Below are 16,088 nucleotides of genomic sequence, written 5' to 3'. Positions count from 1 at the left end.
CCCCAACTCTCTTCTCCAATACAAAATAAACAAACCATTCTACCATAAATTGACTCCCGAGACACCAGTTGTTTTCTTTTTCTCTTTCTCCCTTTTATTTGGGGCGGGGGCGTGATTTGTTGCAGAGAAAAGCCATGCCATCCCTAGGGAAGGTACCACATAATATGTTAAATCAGTGAGGAAAGGTTTACCAATTGTCTGGTTAAATTGTGGAGTATTTATACAACAGAACACTCTACAGTTGTTAAGAAAAAAGAAGAAGCTCCTGGATTGTACTGTTCAATAGCACTTTTTGTTATGATAGAAATTTCTGTGCTGAGCTGTCCACTATTGTATCCTCTAGCCCTGTGTGGCTGTTGAGCACTTGAAGCATGACTAGTGCAACTGAGGCCCTGAGTTTTTTTCATTGAGGTATGATTGACTTATAATGTTGTATTAGTTTTAGGATTACAACGTTAATGATTTGATGTTTGTATATAGTGAACTGATAAGCACAAGTCTAGTTAACATCTCTTACCCTATGTATTTACAAGACTGTTTTCTTGTGATGAGAACTTTTAAGATCTACTCCCTTAGCAACTTCAAATATACAACACAGTAAGTCCCCTACATACGAACCTTCAAACTGCAAACTTTCAAAGATGTGAACGTGTGTTTGCATGTCCAATCACATAAGTTAGTTCATGTGTCTGGCATACATTGTCACGTGCGTGCATCCTCTACAAGTGGTTGTGCTTTTGTGTACTTTACTGTGCAGTACTGTATAGAGGACAGTAGTACGGTATCTTTATTTCAAGCCCAGGATGTCTGGAAGCAAGTGTAAAAGCAGTGGTGATGTAGCTGGTACTACTGTACTTTTCAAGGTACTGTACTGTAAGGTTAAAAATGTTTTCTTTGTTTTTTATATATTATTTGTGTGAGAAGTATTATAAACATATTACAGTACAGTACTATATAGCCAATTGTGTTAGTTGGGTACCTAGGCTAACTTCATTGGACTTACAAACAAATTGGACTTACGAATGTGCTCTCGGAACGGAATTCATTTGTGTATGTGGGGGACTTACTGTACGGTATTATTAGCTATAGTCTGGAACTGAATTTTTAATTTAATTAAAATTTAAATTTAAATACCTACATGTGGCTAGTGGTTACCAAACTGGACAGCACAGTTCCAGGATGTATTCGTCAGAACTGTGTGTATATCATGTTCCCATTATAACAGAGGGGGAGAACATATGCATATTGGCTTGTACATGCATAGATCTCAGGGAGAGGGAGAACTGAGACTGAGGACAAGGTATGGAGGAAGACTTTCACTAATATATTCTTATATACCTATTGAATTTTACGACATGTGAATTGTTTCCTGTTCAAAAATCAAATAAAGTCAATTTAAAAGTAGTGATCAGTCCACACTTTCAAATGGAATCAGTAATAAAGGACATTCATCTTCTTTCCTGTTTGCTAGGATAGGGTTTTAAATAGGGGTGACATATATTTTCTCAGCTCAAGTAACAGTCATCATACAAAGGATAAACACCTTCTTATCCATAACTACTGGGCTCAGAGCTATACACTTGGCTGAACCCTCCCTTTCCTCTCCTTGCTTGAGGGAAACCGCCCTGGATATAGTAATTATCATTTACAGAATGTAAGCAAGAAGGAAGGGGAGAAGAGATTGCTAAACCCCATACCTACTGGCCTGGAGCTATGTTTTTAGGCAGAGAGATCTTTTATTTTATAAAATAAAGATATTTTATAATATTTCTTATAATATTAAAAAATATTTTATAATATTTCTTCTTCTTCCTCTCCCCTCCTCCCACTAAGTGCCCATTCACCAACCTTTCTTACCTGGTCTTATCATTCTGCACAAGTATTCTATCTGCAGTTGGTGCTGAACAGAAGACTGTGACGGGAAACTTGTAAAGTGTCTGCAATTTAGAAGAAGTGGTCTTACCACAATTTTTAGTAAGTGCCTAAGTGTCTGTGGTAGATAACAGCACAACTTAAAACATTGTTTATTCTAATGTAAACATGCTCATACCTTTGCTCTGTATATCTTTTCAGGCTTATTGATTTTACAGACATGAAATACTTTAAATCATGTTGTCTACTCTGATTTCCGCAAGTTACTTTATTCACCAGTCCTGTCAGTGACAGTGCTAATGCATTTCTAAATGTTGACCTCTTTTGCTCTGCCTTACTTGCAAGACGGAAGTTGGCTCAAACCGTGGCAAATAATGTGCAAATACACATGCTCCCTGGATCCATGGAGAATAAACACTACTCCATGCAGATTTTGCCCAGCCTGTGTCTCTGTGTCTGAGGTATTCCACATGACATCCGAAGGGGTCAAATCCAGCCAGAACCTGCGTAAACAAAGAATAGACTTTATATATATATATATATATATATATATATATATATATATATATATATATATATATATATATATGAAAACAAATTTAAAATACCAATAAAGGAATCATCACCTTTGTAGCACTGACACTTCAAGCTACAGTTATGTGAGAGTACTTTCCATTTATAGATAATCCTAAACCCAAACTGCTGTGGGTGTGTCCGGTGATTTTAGGAGATCTGCTTGTTCCGCTGGTGAAGAAAAGGGCCATCATCTCATTGTGTTTTGTCTTCACACAGGTGGTGTTGTCACTGGCATGTCTATGAAGGAAGAATTACAATGATTCTGCACATTAAACACAGTACCATATTTTTTGTTTTAGTTTTGATTCTTTCTTGGCTGCACCACACAGCATGAGGGATCTTGGTTCCCTGACCAGGGGTCGAACCCATGCCCCCTGCAGTGGAAGCGCAGAGTCTTAACCAAGTCTTAACCACTGGACCACCAGGGAAGTCCCAAACGCAGCGTCACAGACTGTTACCACAGAGAAGGATTTACTCAGACCTCTTCATCTCATTGATCAGGCTCCAGTGACTTAGGGTGAATTCCAAGGTAAAAGCCATCTCTCTCAGGACCTCCCTGGTGACACAGTGGTTAAGACCCTCTGATCCCAGTGCAGGAGGCCCAGGTTCGTCCCTGGTCAGGGAACTAGATGCCACATGCATGCTGCAACTAAGAGTTCACATGCCACAACTAAGGAGCACACTGCAACTAAGACCCGGTGCAACCAAATAAGTAAATATTAAAAAAAAAAAGCCATCTCTCTGCATCTTTTAAGGTGCTTTCCAGAAGCAAACTAAACTTTGTTGTCAATAGCCCATTTATAACAAGTTGACTTCATAGCTTTTTACTGTATAAGGAAGAGTTGAAGCAGTTAAAAAACTCAAGAATTTTATCATACCTCCAACAGAAAGAGGATTCTATGATCTTATCTTATAATCATGGATATGTGAAGAAAAATGTGATTTTTAAAAAATGGATATGTTAATAGAAGTCATGGCTAATGGTATAAGGCGGGGATCATCAAGCTATAGCCCACAGGGCAAATATGGCCTGCCTTCTGTTTTTGCAGATAAAGTTTTATTGGAACACAACAATGTCCATTCTTTTACATATTGTCTGTGACTGCTTTCTACACTATGACAGCAAGGGTGAGTAGGTATGATAAGAGACTGCATGGCCTGCAAAGCCTATATATTTACTATCCATCCCGTTTATAAAAAACATTTGCTGACCCCTCAAAAGGATGGTTTTTCTGTTTCCAAAAAGAGAGTCTACATAGTTCTGAATATAGTAAACAATAAGACTGAAGAGGATCTAAGTATCCACCTAGGGAAGGAAGCGCCTCAGTTAAAGAGGAAAAAAGTTTTGGTTCCAAAGGATAATTGGGCTTTGATACATGTCATATATCAGGGCAGCTGAGGGGAGGTAAACTGCACATTTGAGTGTCTAAGAAGCATACAGAATTTTATTTGGGAATATTGAGCTGAGAATGAATGAATCAGAAATATCCAGCCATGAGAAATATAGAAAAGCTATTTTTAAATCCTAACAAAGATAAACCAAATGTTTAGCCTATAATTCCGTAATTTTTTTCTTTAAAAAAGTTAGTACTATCTGTGTACCTATCACTTCTATCATAGATATGGTTACTCTTGAAACCTAAGGCAGGTTTAATGGACCAGTCTTTCAGAAGCATTATACATAGCAGTTAGAAATGTGGGCTCAGAAACCAGACTGCCTAAGTTTGAAACCCAGTTCTGCCAGATCCTAGCATTTGACCTTATTCATTTGTATAATTACAGTTCCTACTCCCTAGGTTGTTGTGATATTTAAATGAGTGAATATATCTGAAGTGCCTGGATTAGTTTTTGGCAGATAATCAGTGCCATATAAATGTTAGCTATTGTGCAATTATAACATTTTTATTAGAACAGAATTTGGCCTTTGATAACTCAATAAACGTTAACTATTTTAGAAGAGGTAGGAACAAGTCCATAGTTGCCAGCATGCTCCAAAATCATTGAGTAAAGGTAGGAAGCTCATTCCAGAAAGGAAATTTGCTGCCACCCTAAAGCTAAAATATAACCAATACTTGGCGAGATTTCCAAGTGACCCCTGGAAGCACCCCAGAGCAGGGCTTGGACGTCAGTATAATTCAGTTTTATAATTGCACCCATTAAATAGTCTTCATACTATAACCTGATAGAAATGTTACTGTCAGCAAGGGAATGATGCAGCCTACAAAGAAGGATTGATCAATTCCCCTGGGAGATAACAGCTCTGGTTGATGCTGTGATGCACCTCCTAGATCCTGCTGCAGGATTTAAAAACATACTCCCTCCAGGTGCTAGGATCCTCCTTTAGATACTACCTTGACTGAAGATAGCTGCCTTGCTCAAGGTCATGCCTCCTAAGGACAGCCCATACCCAGTTACTGATCAGCATAGGACCTCTTGCTTTAGCTGGGCAGAGCTTTGAAGGGCTATCCAAACTCCAGAGATCTCAGTAGGCTGGCTGAGGGCTGTTTTGGAAGTACAATCCCACATCTTTCCCTTTCTTTCACAGGTGTTTAATGCAAGATAACTCCTCAACAAACTTCTTACACAACTAATCTCTGTCTTAGGGTGTGCTTCCTTGAGATGCCAACCTATGAAAAACACAGCCAGCTCCTTATTGCCTCAGAGCTTTGCACTATAAGTGCAGGAATAATCACCAGTTGTTCCCTTTGTCTGTTGTTTTAATTTTCATTTTTCTGGTCAGTCATGGATTGACTGTCTTATCAATGTTGCGTTTCTTCTTGGGAAGCTGTTCTACAACAATTATGGCTACTCATTTCATCATCTCCTTGAGGTTCTCCCACCCCTGTCTGGGGCTCTGAGACACAATTAGCTTGGAGTGCAGATTTTCATATTTAGATGCAACACTATCTACTGCTGAAGCTAAAACATCATTGGTAATAATGCACTTTGCTTTTGAAGATTGTAGTCAGTAGAGGATGTCTTTCTGGGTCATCTGAGTGGTTCCTGGATTAAAACTGTCCCTAAAGGAGAAGAAAAGAAAATGTTTAGAAAGGATTTCCTTCACCATGTTAGGGTAGTGTAGATAACTCATGTACATTCTGTATTTCTCAGAGTGAGTGAGTTGGTTTTCTAGGCGAGGTATCTGTCTTCCTTTCAGTATTATGCTTTTGCCTTTCAAGGGATCTCAAAGTCTATGACCCTTTTGACCTAACATGAAAGGGTATTAAATCCTGGATAATTATCTTCTATCTGGAGACCATTCATAACATTCACCTTGAAGAGGGTTTTGATTGAAAAGTAATATTACCCAACATTTATTTAGTACTTTGAGTGCCAGGTGCTATTTAAGTGTTTTGCATGTTTTAACATTTAATCCCTACCAAAAAACACAAAACTCAAAAGCTATTGTCAACTAAAAAGATAATACACAACATAAAAGTTGACAATTATGTTTTATTGGGAGGACTTTCTCAGGATGTAAGCCCGGGAGCAGCCTCTCGGATATCTCTGAGGGACTGCTCCGAAGGGTGAAGGGAGAAGCCAGGATATATAGGGGTGGTTTTTACAACAAAAACCAGGTAGTTAGAACATCAAAAGATTACTGTTAATTAAAGAAAACCTGACATCTCAAGTTAATGAATTTAGCTCTCTTCTGTGTATGGGAAGATGCAAGAGTCTGGGCTCACTGAAATCATTCCTTTGATAGGCACCTCAACTGTCGAGCGCCAAGATCCTCTTCTTTCCCATCTTGAGTTCCCTCAGGGCTTTACCATCAGGGGCAGCTACAGTGGCTGATGGCTTGATGGCCACAACATCCTTTGTTTGCTGATATAGCAGGTGGCATTCTTACTCCACCCTATAAATAATATGCCCAAGATCACTGAAGTAGCAAGTGGCAGTGCATGGACTGAACCCTGCAGCCTGACTTCAGAGCTGTACATTTAACCACTTCGGTTCAGTGCTTCTTAAAACATACATGAATATTTTATGGTTTCTTTCCAAAGAGAAGGATTGAGGCAATTATCTCTTCTGTGCTTCTACTCCCACCTCCTGTAAATTACACTGTAAGGTGTAGAGTAATGGTTAAGAGTGTGTCCTGGAGCCAGACACTCTTAGTGCTTGGCCTTGAGCAAGACTACTTCACCTCTGGGATTCTCAGGTTCTGCATCTGTAGAATGGGGATTATAATAACACTACCTTCTTTATAGGATTATTAAGGATTAAATGAGTTAAAATGCATATAGAGCTTAGAACAGTACTGAATAAAATTTAGCTATTATTTTCTCTAAGGATCAATGGACTTTCAAGAATATATCTATATCTGTATCATATTTCTATCTCTGTCTCTATCTGTGTTCCAGATTCCACCACTCAAATTCCAGACCTTCAAGTAGGGGTGGAAAGCATTTAGTTTATAATGTTTTTTCCTCTTCCTGGTGACACAGCAGGCAAGGAAGTTTGAAGAACATATATCTGGTCATTCCTGGACTCTTTATTTATTTAAAACTTTTTATTTATTTTAAAATTTTTGGCTGTGTTGGGTCTCCATTGCTGCTCATGGGCTTTCTCTAGTTGCGGCGAGTGGGGACTACTCTTCGTTGCAGTGCATGGGCTTCTCATTGCTGTGGCTTCTCTTGCTGTGGAGTACTGGCTCTAGGTGCCTTGGGCGTCCGTAGTTGTGGTACACAGACTCAGTAGTTGTGGCTTGTGGGTTCTCGAGTGTGGGCTCAGTAGTTGTGATGCATGGGCTTAGTTACTCCGCAGCATGTGGGATCTTCCTGGACCAGGGATCAAACTCGTGTCCCCTGCACTGGCAGGAGGATTCTTAACCACTGAGCCACTAGGGAAGTCCCATTCTTGGACTCTTGACACTGGCTCATCTTTCCATCTTGGAAAGGACAAGTCCCTCCCATGGAGTCCTTCAAGACACAGACAACCAGGACCAAAACACAAGGTTCTCTAGAATATCTTCCCTTTCTAATCAAAGCAATGCAGCAATTTTTATGAGGCTTTAACTCCAGGGTTATTCCTTCGAGATGTTGCACCTAGAGATAAGTAGTAAGCCTGCCATGTCCAACACTTTTCCATAATTTAAAGGCACTTAACAACAAACCCACTGTTGACATTTCATGACCAAGAAGAAGTACTTTATTTAAACACATTACCCTTAGATAATTAAGTTCTGCCAATACATAATTCCTAAAATATCTTTAAAGGAATCTATTAACAGTGATCAGTCTTACCTATTAAACCTCTTCCTATCCAAATTATCATTTGGGAAGCATTACACTGTTTAAAACAATCTTCTGGTATTGCTCTGGAGTGATGTCCTAGATGATTACGTAACAGGGATCTGTTACGTAATCTGACTCCATGTTGGATCTGTTTCTTTAATTTTTGCTTTCCGTTTGCTTTTGTTATTATAATCACTGTCTATAGCTGTAAGCACACATAATGGCCTGCCACTGGGAACCCTGCCCCCCTGCCTGACTGTTAAACTAAAGTGCCTTTGTTCAGCTCACAGAGAGACGCTCTGACCCTGCCCACCTGTGAATGGCTGCAGAAAAGAAGAAATTAACACATCCCCTCCCCAATGCAGGCCATTGGAGGAGATGTTTTGCAAGATAAATGGCCTTTTTACTTTACTTCCTCACCTCATCCCCCTCCCGGTTCTTTAAAAGGAACTGGCATCCAGACCTCAATAAGATGGTTTTTGGGGGACCATAGTCTGCCATATTCTCCATCTGCCAGCTTTCCGAAAAAAGTCTCTATTGGTTGCCTCAACACCTCGTCTCCTGATTTATTGGCCTGTCCTGCAGTGAGCAGAGTGAGCTTGGACTCAGTAACAATTATAAATACAGTGGATACCTTTATTCATTAAAAAGATATATTGAAGCCTACTCTGTGGTGGACACTTTTCTAAGTGCTAAGGATACTGTAGAAGACAAAATGGACAGAGGTGCCTGCCCTCATTCTAGACAGACTGGAAACACATATACAATATCAGATGATAATAAATTTGTTAAAAAAAATAAAGGATGAGCACTTTGGGTGAAGGTAGGGGGAGGAGCTGTTCTAGATAGGTTGCCTGGGGATGGCCTCTCTGAGGAGGGTACCTACTAATATTTAAGTTTCATGTAAAAAAAAAAGAAAGTTCAAAACTTCCAGAAATGAAATGCCCATTTCTGCTTCACAGTTGTCATTTTGTATAAATGTATAGACATCATATATCTTTTCAAATTAGTGTTTTGCTGAGAAATCTGCTGATAGTATAGTGGGGGTTCCTTTTAGGTTACTGTCTTTTTTTCCCTGGCTGCCTTTAAAATTCTTTCTTTGTCATTGACTTTTGACAGTTTTCTATAATGTGTTTTGGATAAGGTTTTTTTGCATTGAGGTAATTAGCTTCCTGGTAATTAACTTCCTGGACTTGTACATAATTGAGGTAACTCCTGGACTTGTAATACAGTTCCTTCCCCAGGTTTGGGAAGTTCTAGCTATTATTTCTTTAAATAAACTCTCTGTTCGCTTCTTGTTCTCATCTCCTTGTGTTGCCTTTCCTAATGGAATGAGATGGTTCTCTTAGAAATTATTCATTTAGGGGCTTCCCTGGTGGCGCAGTGGTTGAGAATCCGCCTGCCGATGCAGGGGACATGGGTTCGTGCCCCGGTCCGGGAGGATCCCACGTGCCGCAGAGCAGCTGGGCCCATGAGCCATGGCCGCTGAGCCTGTGCGTCCGGAGCCTGTGCTCCGCAATGGGAGAGGCCACAACAGTGAGAGGCCCGCGTACCACAAAAAAAAAAAAAAAAAAAAAAAAAAAGAAATTATTCATTTAAAAAAAAAAAAAAAACAAAACTTAGTTTTCTCTCCTCTCCATCCTGGATCATTTCTAGATTTCTGTACTCATGCTTGCTGATTCTTTCCTCCATATGGTCTGCTCTATTTCCAGTGCTTTCTATTGCATTCTTTATATCATTTATTGAGTTCTTTGGCTCCAGAATTTCTATTTGTTTCCTTTTTAGAGGTTCAGTCTTTTCGTAAAATATGCCTTCTGCTCATTAATTTTATTCCTGAGCTCATTGAAATGACTTTCTGAGTTTTCTTATAGATCATTTTTTTAAAACATCTTTATTAGAGTATAATTGCTTTACAATGGTGTGTTAGTTTCTGCTTTATAACAAAGTGAATCAGCTATACATATACATATATCCCCATATCTCTTCCCTCTTGCGTCTCCCTCCCACCCTCCCTATCCCACCCCTCTAGGTGGTCACAAAGCACCGAGCTGATCTCCCTGTGCTATGCAGCTGCTTCCCACTAGCTATCTATTTTACGTTTGGTAGTGTATATATGTCCATGACATTCTCTCACTTTGTCACAGCTTACCCTTCCCCCTCCCCATGTCCTCAGTCCATGCTCTAGTAGGTCTGTGTTTTATTCCAGTCCTACCCCTAGTCTCTTCATGACATTTTTTTTTCTTAGATTCCATATATATGTGTTAGCATACGGTATTTGTTTTTCTCCTTCTGACTTACTTTACTCTGTATGACAGACTCCAGGTCCATCCACCTCACTACAAATAACTCAATTTCGTTTCTTTTTATGGCTGAGTAATATTCCATTGTATACATTTGCCACATCTTCTTTATCCAGAGAGATTCTTTTAACATACCCCCTTTTCCATCATAAGACAACAACAACAAGGGAAATGGGATTAGTGTTGGAACCATTTCTTACATGGAATGGAAAAGAATTACCATTTCTTGAATTTTTTTGTATGTCATATAGCAGCTCTGTAAGAAAAATAGAACTATGCCCTTTTTTTAAAAAAAATATGAGGAAATGATTTGAGTAGAGAACAAATAACCTTAAAATAAGTCATACAACTTGAAAGTGACTCTGTTGGAAGGTTCATATCCTTCTACTTTAATGTCAAGTTGTTTGATTACACCTACAATCAACTTAACTGGAGCAAAGATTTTGATAATGAACATGTCAAAATAGCCCTTAAGCTGCCTACCCATAAAGTTCCCAAGAGAAGGGGAAAGGGGAAAAGGGCAAGGTGACATAACTGATATGTGATTAGACCCCATCTTTCCATTTTTATTCTTCCCAATATACCCTGCCCCCTACATATACAAACGCAGAGGGAAAATGGCAGGCCTTCTCTGAGCCCCACTAGCTTTTCCATCACTTGCAGAGAGCTGGGTGTGTGTGTATGTTTTGTGGAATTGGCATAACTAAGTCAAAAGTGGAAAAAAGTTACCTGGAACATTCTCTCACTCCTGATTTCCTGTCACACCAGCCAAGGTTGACTAAATCTTTCTCAACAGGTAAAATAGTCTGAAGTTATGAATATTTCCCCCAAATAATTTAAGCAATAACAAGAGAATCCTTCAAAAGTAAAAATATTTTCATAAATGGTTCTACAGGAAAAAGAACAAAGTCTGTAGTACTGTCTCAATCATCTTGTAATCTACTTCCAGATAGAAGTCTACTTCATATACATTTTGTAAGGAGAAAGTAAAAGGCATGATGTGGTGTTTTGGCAAGAAAACAGAAGCCTGGCCACTAGGCGAGGATTTCCCTATGAGTCTACAGAAAAAAACAACATAACTGGGCTTTCTACTCAGATCAGACTTCAAAACCCATGTTCTCTTCATTTTGTTATGAGGCCTGTTCTTTCAATTTATCAGAAGAACAGTGTTATAATCACTATGGACAATAAGACTCTAACAAAAATAGTAAAGACATTCTGAACAAACTTTAGATTCCCAGTATATTAGTTAAAGTTTGCTAGACTATGCTGTAGAAACAAACCCAAAACTCAGAGGCTTAAGTCTAATGCAGAAGTTCCTGGTTGATGTACTTTCCCGGACAGTTCCCCTCCACAAAGTAGTCATAATTCTTATATTCACAGGTTTCACTCTCCCCTAGGCCTCCTAAGAGTCCTGAATTGGATACTCTAAAATCAGCAAGTTGGCAAGCAGGAGAATGAGAGCCAGAGCAAGGGAACATCAGAGAGAAGAGTGCATTTGTGGAGGATCTCATAAGAATTTAGGCCTAGATGCATGCATTGCTTCCACCCACATTTCCCCACCCTTACTTACAGGGGGTTGAGAAATTAGTCTAGCTGTAGACCCAAGGAGGAAAGAGAAATACTTTTGTGAATATCCACATCAAGTAAATGGTACTTTATTTTAACCTGTAAAAAGAATACATGCATGTGGCCAGAAACAAAATAAAAAATACAGAATGATATAAAATAAAAAATAAAGTAGTCACTGAATGTGTTGCAAAACAGGGTGTGTGTGTGTAGGGGGTGGGAGGGAGATATATATATATGTGTAAATCTCTGTATATATATATCTATATAAAAATTACATATATATGTAACTATTTATATGTAGTTTTTCAAATGAGTCTTAACTCAAAACTTTATTTTCCCCTCAATTTCTGTTTTCCCCCTTGGTATTCAATATCCCTTTTCCATCACTTAATGATTTCTTGGAGGGGGGCTTGAGCTCAAGATGGCAGAATGTCATGGACTCACCCCTTCTTACCAAAACACCAAAATCACAACTAACTGCTGAACAATCATCAACAGAAAAATGCTGGAATCTACCAAAAGAGATACCCTACAGCCAAAGACAAGGAAGAAGCCACAACAAGATAGTAGGAGGGGCGCAATCACAATAAAATCAAATCCCATACCTGCCAGGTGGGAGACCCATGGACTGGAGAGCAACTGTATCACGGAGGCCCTCCCACAGGAGTGAAAGTCCTGAGCAACACGTCAGACTTCCCAGCCTGGGGGTCTGGTAACAGGAGGAGGACCCCCCAGAGAATCTGGCTTTGAAAGCCAGTGGGGTTTGATCACAGGCAATACACAGGACTAGGGGAAACAGAGACTCCACTCCTGGAGGGCACACACAAGGTCCTGTGTGTACCAGAACCCAGGAGAAAAATAGGAGTGACCTCAAAAGAGACTGGGCGGGACCTACCTACTAGTATTAGAGGGTCTTCTGCAGAGGAAGGGGGTGGCTGTGGCTCATGGCAGGGACAAAGACACTGGCAGCGGTAGTTCTGGGGAGTACATATTGGTGTGAGCCCTCTCAGAGGCTGCCATTAGCGCCCCCAAACAGCCTGTAGGCTCCAGTGCTGGGTTGCCTCAGGCCAAACCAACAGGGTGGGAACACAGCCCCACCCATCAGCAGACAGGTTGCTTAAAGTTTTCCTGAGCACAGCCCTGCCCACTAGAGGGACAAGACCCAGCAACACCCACCAGTGGAGTCCCTCCCATAAGGAGGCCTGCACAGGCCTCTTAGACAGCCTCATCCACCAGAAGGAAGACAGCAGAAGCAAGAAGAACTACAATCCTGCAGCCTGTGGAATGGAAACCACAATCACAGAAAGTTAGACAAAATGAGATGGCAGAGGAATATGTCCCAGATGAACGAACAAGATAAAACCCCTGAAGAACAACTAAGTGAAGTGGAGATAGGCAAACTGCTAGAAGAAGAATTCAGCATAATGATAGTGAAGATGATCCAACACCTTGGAAAAAGAATGGAGGCAAGGATCAAGAAGATGCAAGCAATGTTTAACAAAGACCTAGAAGAACTAAAGAACAAACAAACAGAGATGAACAATACAATAACTGAAATGAAAAATTCACTATAAGGAATCAATAGCAGAGTGACTGAGGCAGAAGAACGGATAAGTGAACTGGAAGACAGAATTGTGGAAATCACTGCTACAGAACAGAATAAAGAAAAAAAGAATGAAAAGAAATGAAGACAGTTTAAGAGCCCTCTGGGACAACATTAAATGCATCAACATTCGCATTATAGAGGTCCCAGAAGGAGGAGAGAGAGAAAGGACCTGAAAAAATATTTGAAGAGGTAATAGCTGAAAACTTCCCTAACATGGGAAAGGAAACAGTCACCCATGTCCAGGAAGCACAGAGAGGCCCAGGCAGGATAAACCCAAGAAGGAACATGCCAAGACACATAGTAATCAAACTGACAAAAATGAAAGACTTCTTGGGATGGTCCTACAACTTTACAATCATTTTCAGTTATTAAAAGTTTGTCCACTCAAAATTTAAATCTCAGACTCCATATACATTGTACCTGCTCCCCTCTCCCCAGCATAGACTTGCTCTGTGCTTCTGGGGATCTGCAGTGGACAGGAGGGCTGGCCACTCTTTCTGCTGCTCCTCCCACTGTCATGCCTGGAATAGAGACAAATGGTCTTTTCTATCTCCCAGACACATTTTCCCCCCTCCCAATTCTAAACATTAGATCCTCTGTTTTGGAGGGTAAGGAAAAAAGATTAGGGTAAGAGGAGTTACCATGACAGTGTGACTTTAATTCTCTGTCTGTTGGGTCTACTTGTTTAAGCCCAGGTACTTTCTGGGAGTCTACTTGACACAGATACTCACACATCTTTAGAACACCCTATCTTGGGTGGCAGTCCTCTTCTCTGTTGTCCCTCCCCATTCTCTCACTCTCTGTACCCTGCCATCTGCCTCTACTTCCCATTCTGACTCATTTTCTTAGCCAGGAGGAAGGGGACATCAACCCAGAATATGATGCCAGTCTCTTCTTCTTCCAGGCACCTTTAACCTTTATGAGGGATTCCCTTGATGCCCCTCTCTGTAAAGGGGGTGAATACACTCTTAGGGACATTGACTAAAGTAGAAATTAGAAGCAGGAAAGGGGGTGAAAGCACTCTCTCCTCTCCTGTCCCCAGGCTTCTGATGTAAACTGAGAGGCAGAGTGGTATGGGGATAGCAGGGCTAACTGAGCCAACTTTTTCCAAACTTAGAGAGACATGCCTTAGTCTTTGTTGACAGTTCTTTTTATACTGGAAAGGGCAGAGACAGTGCCTCTTAATTCTTAGCTTTGAGTTTTAGTTGAGAAATGTGCAGAACAACAGAACTCTTTCTTACTAAGCATCATTTTGAGATATATATATATATATATATGTGTGTGTGTGTGTGTGTGTGGTATATACATATATGTATACATATACATATATATAGGATTAAGACACACATATACATATGTATGTATGTATGTGTACATATATGCACATATATATTTCCTTTTAAAACATGAACTGGTTCATACTATACATACCTCATTTTGATTTTTTTCCCCAGTTTCCAATGTATCTTGTAAATCTTTCCATATTAACACACTTAGATATAATAAGGTATCTCTTGGGTCCTGGGAATCAGTAAATGGCGACTGGAGATACTTCAAAGCCAACTGACCAACACAAAAAGCCTGGGCCTTAAACTCAATTCTGGTTTGATAAAAATTACCCTCATCAAACCTTCCAATTAGCAACAGCTACAATAAAACAGCAGCAGCTAACATTTATGGAATATTTTTATCTGAGACTGGCATGAATTATTCAATACTCACAATGACCTATAAGGTATATATTATAGCTATTCCCATTTTACAGATGAGGAACACGAAGTTCAGAGCAGTTAACTTTCCCAAGGTCATAAGGCTAGCAAAGTAGTGGAGTTAGTATTTAAACCCAAGACTTTCAAAGTGTGCTCCCAATCAGTTTGTCTCGCTGTTCATCTGTACACTGAATGCTGTATTCTAATTGACTTCCCTTCAATTAAAAAAAAATTATTTATTTATTTGGCTGTGCCAGTTCTTAGCTGTGGCACGTGGAATCTTCGTTGTGGCACGCAGGATCTTTAGTTGTAGCATGTGGGATCTTTAGTTGCAGCATGCAGGATCTAATTTCCTGACTAGGGATTGAACCCTGGCCCCCTGCATTGGGAGCATGGAGTCAACTGCTGGACCACCAAGGAAGTTCCAACTTCCCTCCAATTTTTAATTTAAATACAAATTATTCAAACTGAGCACTCATATAGATCATTCTTATTTGGCCTCATCTGTGCTAAAAGATCCTCTATACCTGAGTTACCCTGGGCTCTTAAATATGTGGTTGGCCAAAAAGTTCGTTCAGGTTTTTCTGTAACATTTTACTTTGGCCAACCCAATACATACTATACCTACTCTGAATTTATACTTCTTGCATTAGTGTATTATTCAAGACTAGTGTTATGCATTGGTGGAATGTGCAGTTCATAGTATGATTTGAATTGCAAATGGAAACATTTCTAAGTTATAAAACTGCCTGAGATTCTACCATTAGGGATTCATTCTTAGGAGGACTGATTAAAGTGGAAGTAAGGGGCTTCCCTTGTGGTGCAGTGGTTAAGAATCCGCCTGGCAGCTCTATTTGCAATAGCCAGGACATAGAAGCAGCCTAAGTGTCCATCAGCAGATGAATGGATAAAGAAGATGTGGCACATATATACAATGGAATATTACTCAGCCATAAAAAGAAACGAATATTTATAGTGAGGTGGATGGACCTAGAGTCTGTCATACAGAGTGAAGTAAGTCAGAAAGAGAAAAACAAATACCATATGCTAACACATATATATGGAATCTAAGGGGGGAAAAAAGGTCATGAAGAACCTAGGGGCAAGACAGGAATAAAGACACAGACCTACTAGAGAATGGACTTGAGGATATGGGGAGGGGGAAGGGTAAGCTGGGACAAAGTGAGAGAGTGGCATGTACATATATACACTACCAAAC

The 16,088-nt window shown here is 39.9% G+C and overlaps 2 protein-coding genes across 5 annotated transcripts in view; one reads left to right on the top strand and one right to left on the bottom strand.

Moving 5' to 3' along the window:
- The window catches only part of ERI2 (ERI1 exoribonuclease family member 2), a 29,085-nt gene extending 25,931 nt beyond the window's left edge, over positions 1-3,154 (top strand). Inside the window, exon 11 of one of the 4 annotated variants that reach the window (XR_010836553.1) lies at positions 2,665-3,154. Coding sequence is in view for 1 of the 4 variants with exons in the window: in XM_067013283.1 (XP_066869384.1) it covers positions 2,665-2,708 (44 nt within the window). In the remaining 3 variants the exon portion in view is untranslated. The remainder of the gene's footprint in view (positions 1-2,664) is intronic. The other 3 variants (XR_010836549.1, XR_010836551.1, XM_067013283.1) reach the window with 3 other exon arrangements.
- Positions 1-16,088, bottom strand: part of LOC131740776 (acyl-coenzyme A synthetase ACSM5, mitochondrial-like) — a 131,555-nt gene that overhangs the window by 11,170 nt on the left and 104,297 nt on the right. Inside the window, 3 exon segments of the mRNA XM_067013288.1 lie at positions 1,858-1,937; positions 2,211-2,327; positions 2,330-2,375. Coding sequence (XP_066869389.1) covers positions 1,858-1,937; positions 2,211-2,327; positions 2,330-2,375 — 243 coding nt within the window.

The sequence above is a fragment of the Kogia breviceps genome, chromosome 14, assembly GCF_026419965.1.
Source record: "Kogia breviceps isolate mKogBre1 chromosome 14, mKogBre1 haplotype 1, whole genome shotgun sequence".
Classification (NCBI taxonomy): Eukaryota; Metazoa; Chordata; class Mammalia; order Artiodactyla; family Physeteridae; genus Kogia; species Kogia breviceps.
Note: the sequence above shows the minus strand (reverse complement) of the source record. Positions and strands in the feature narration are given on the sequence as shown.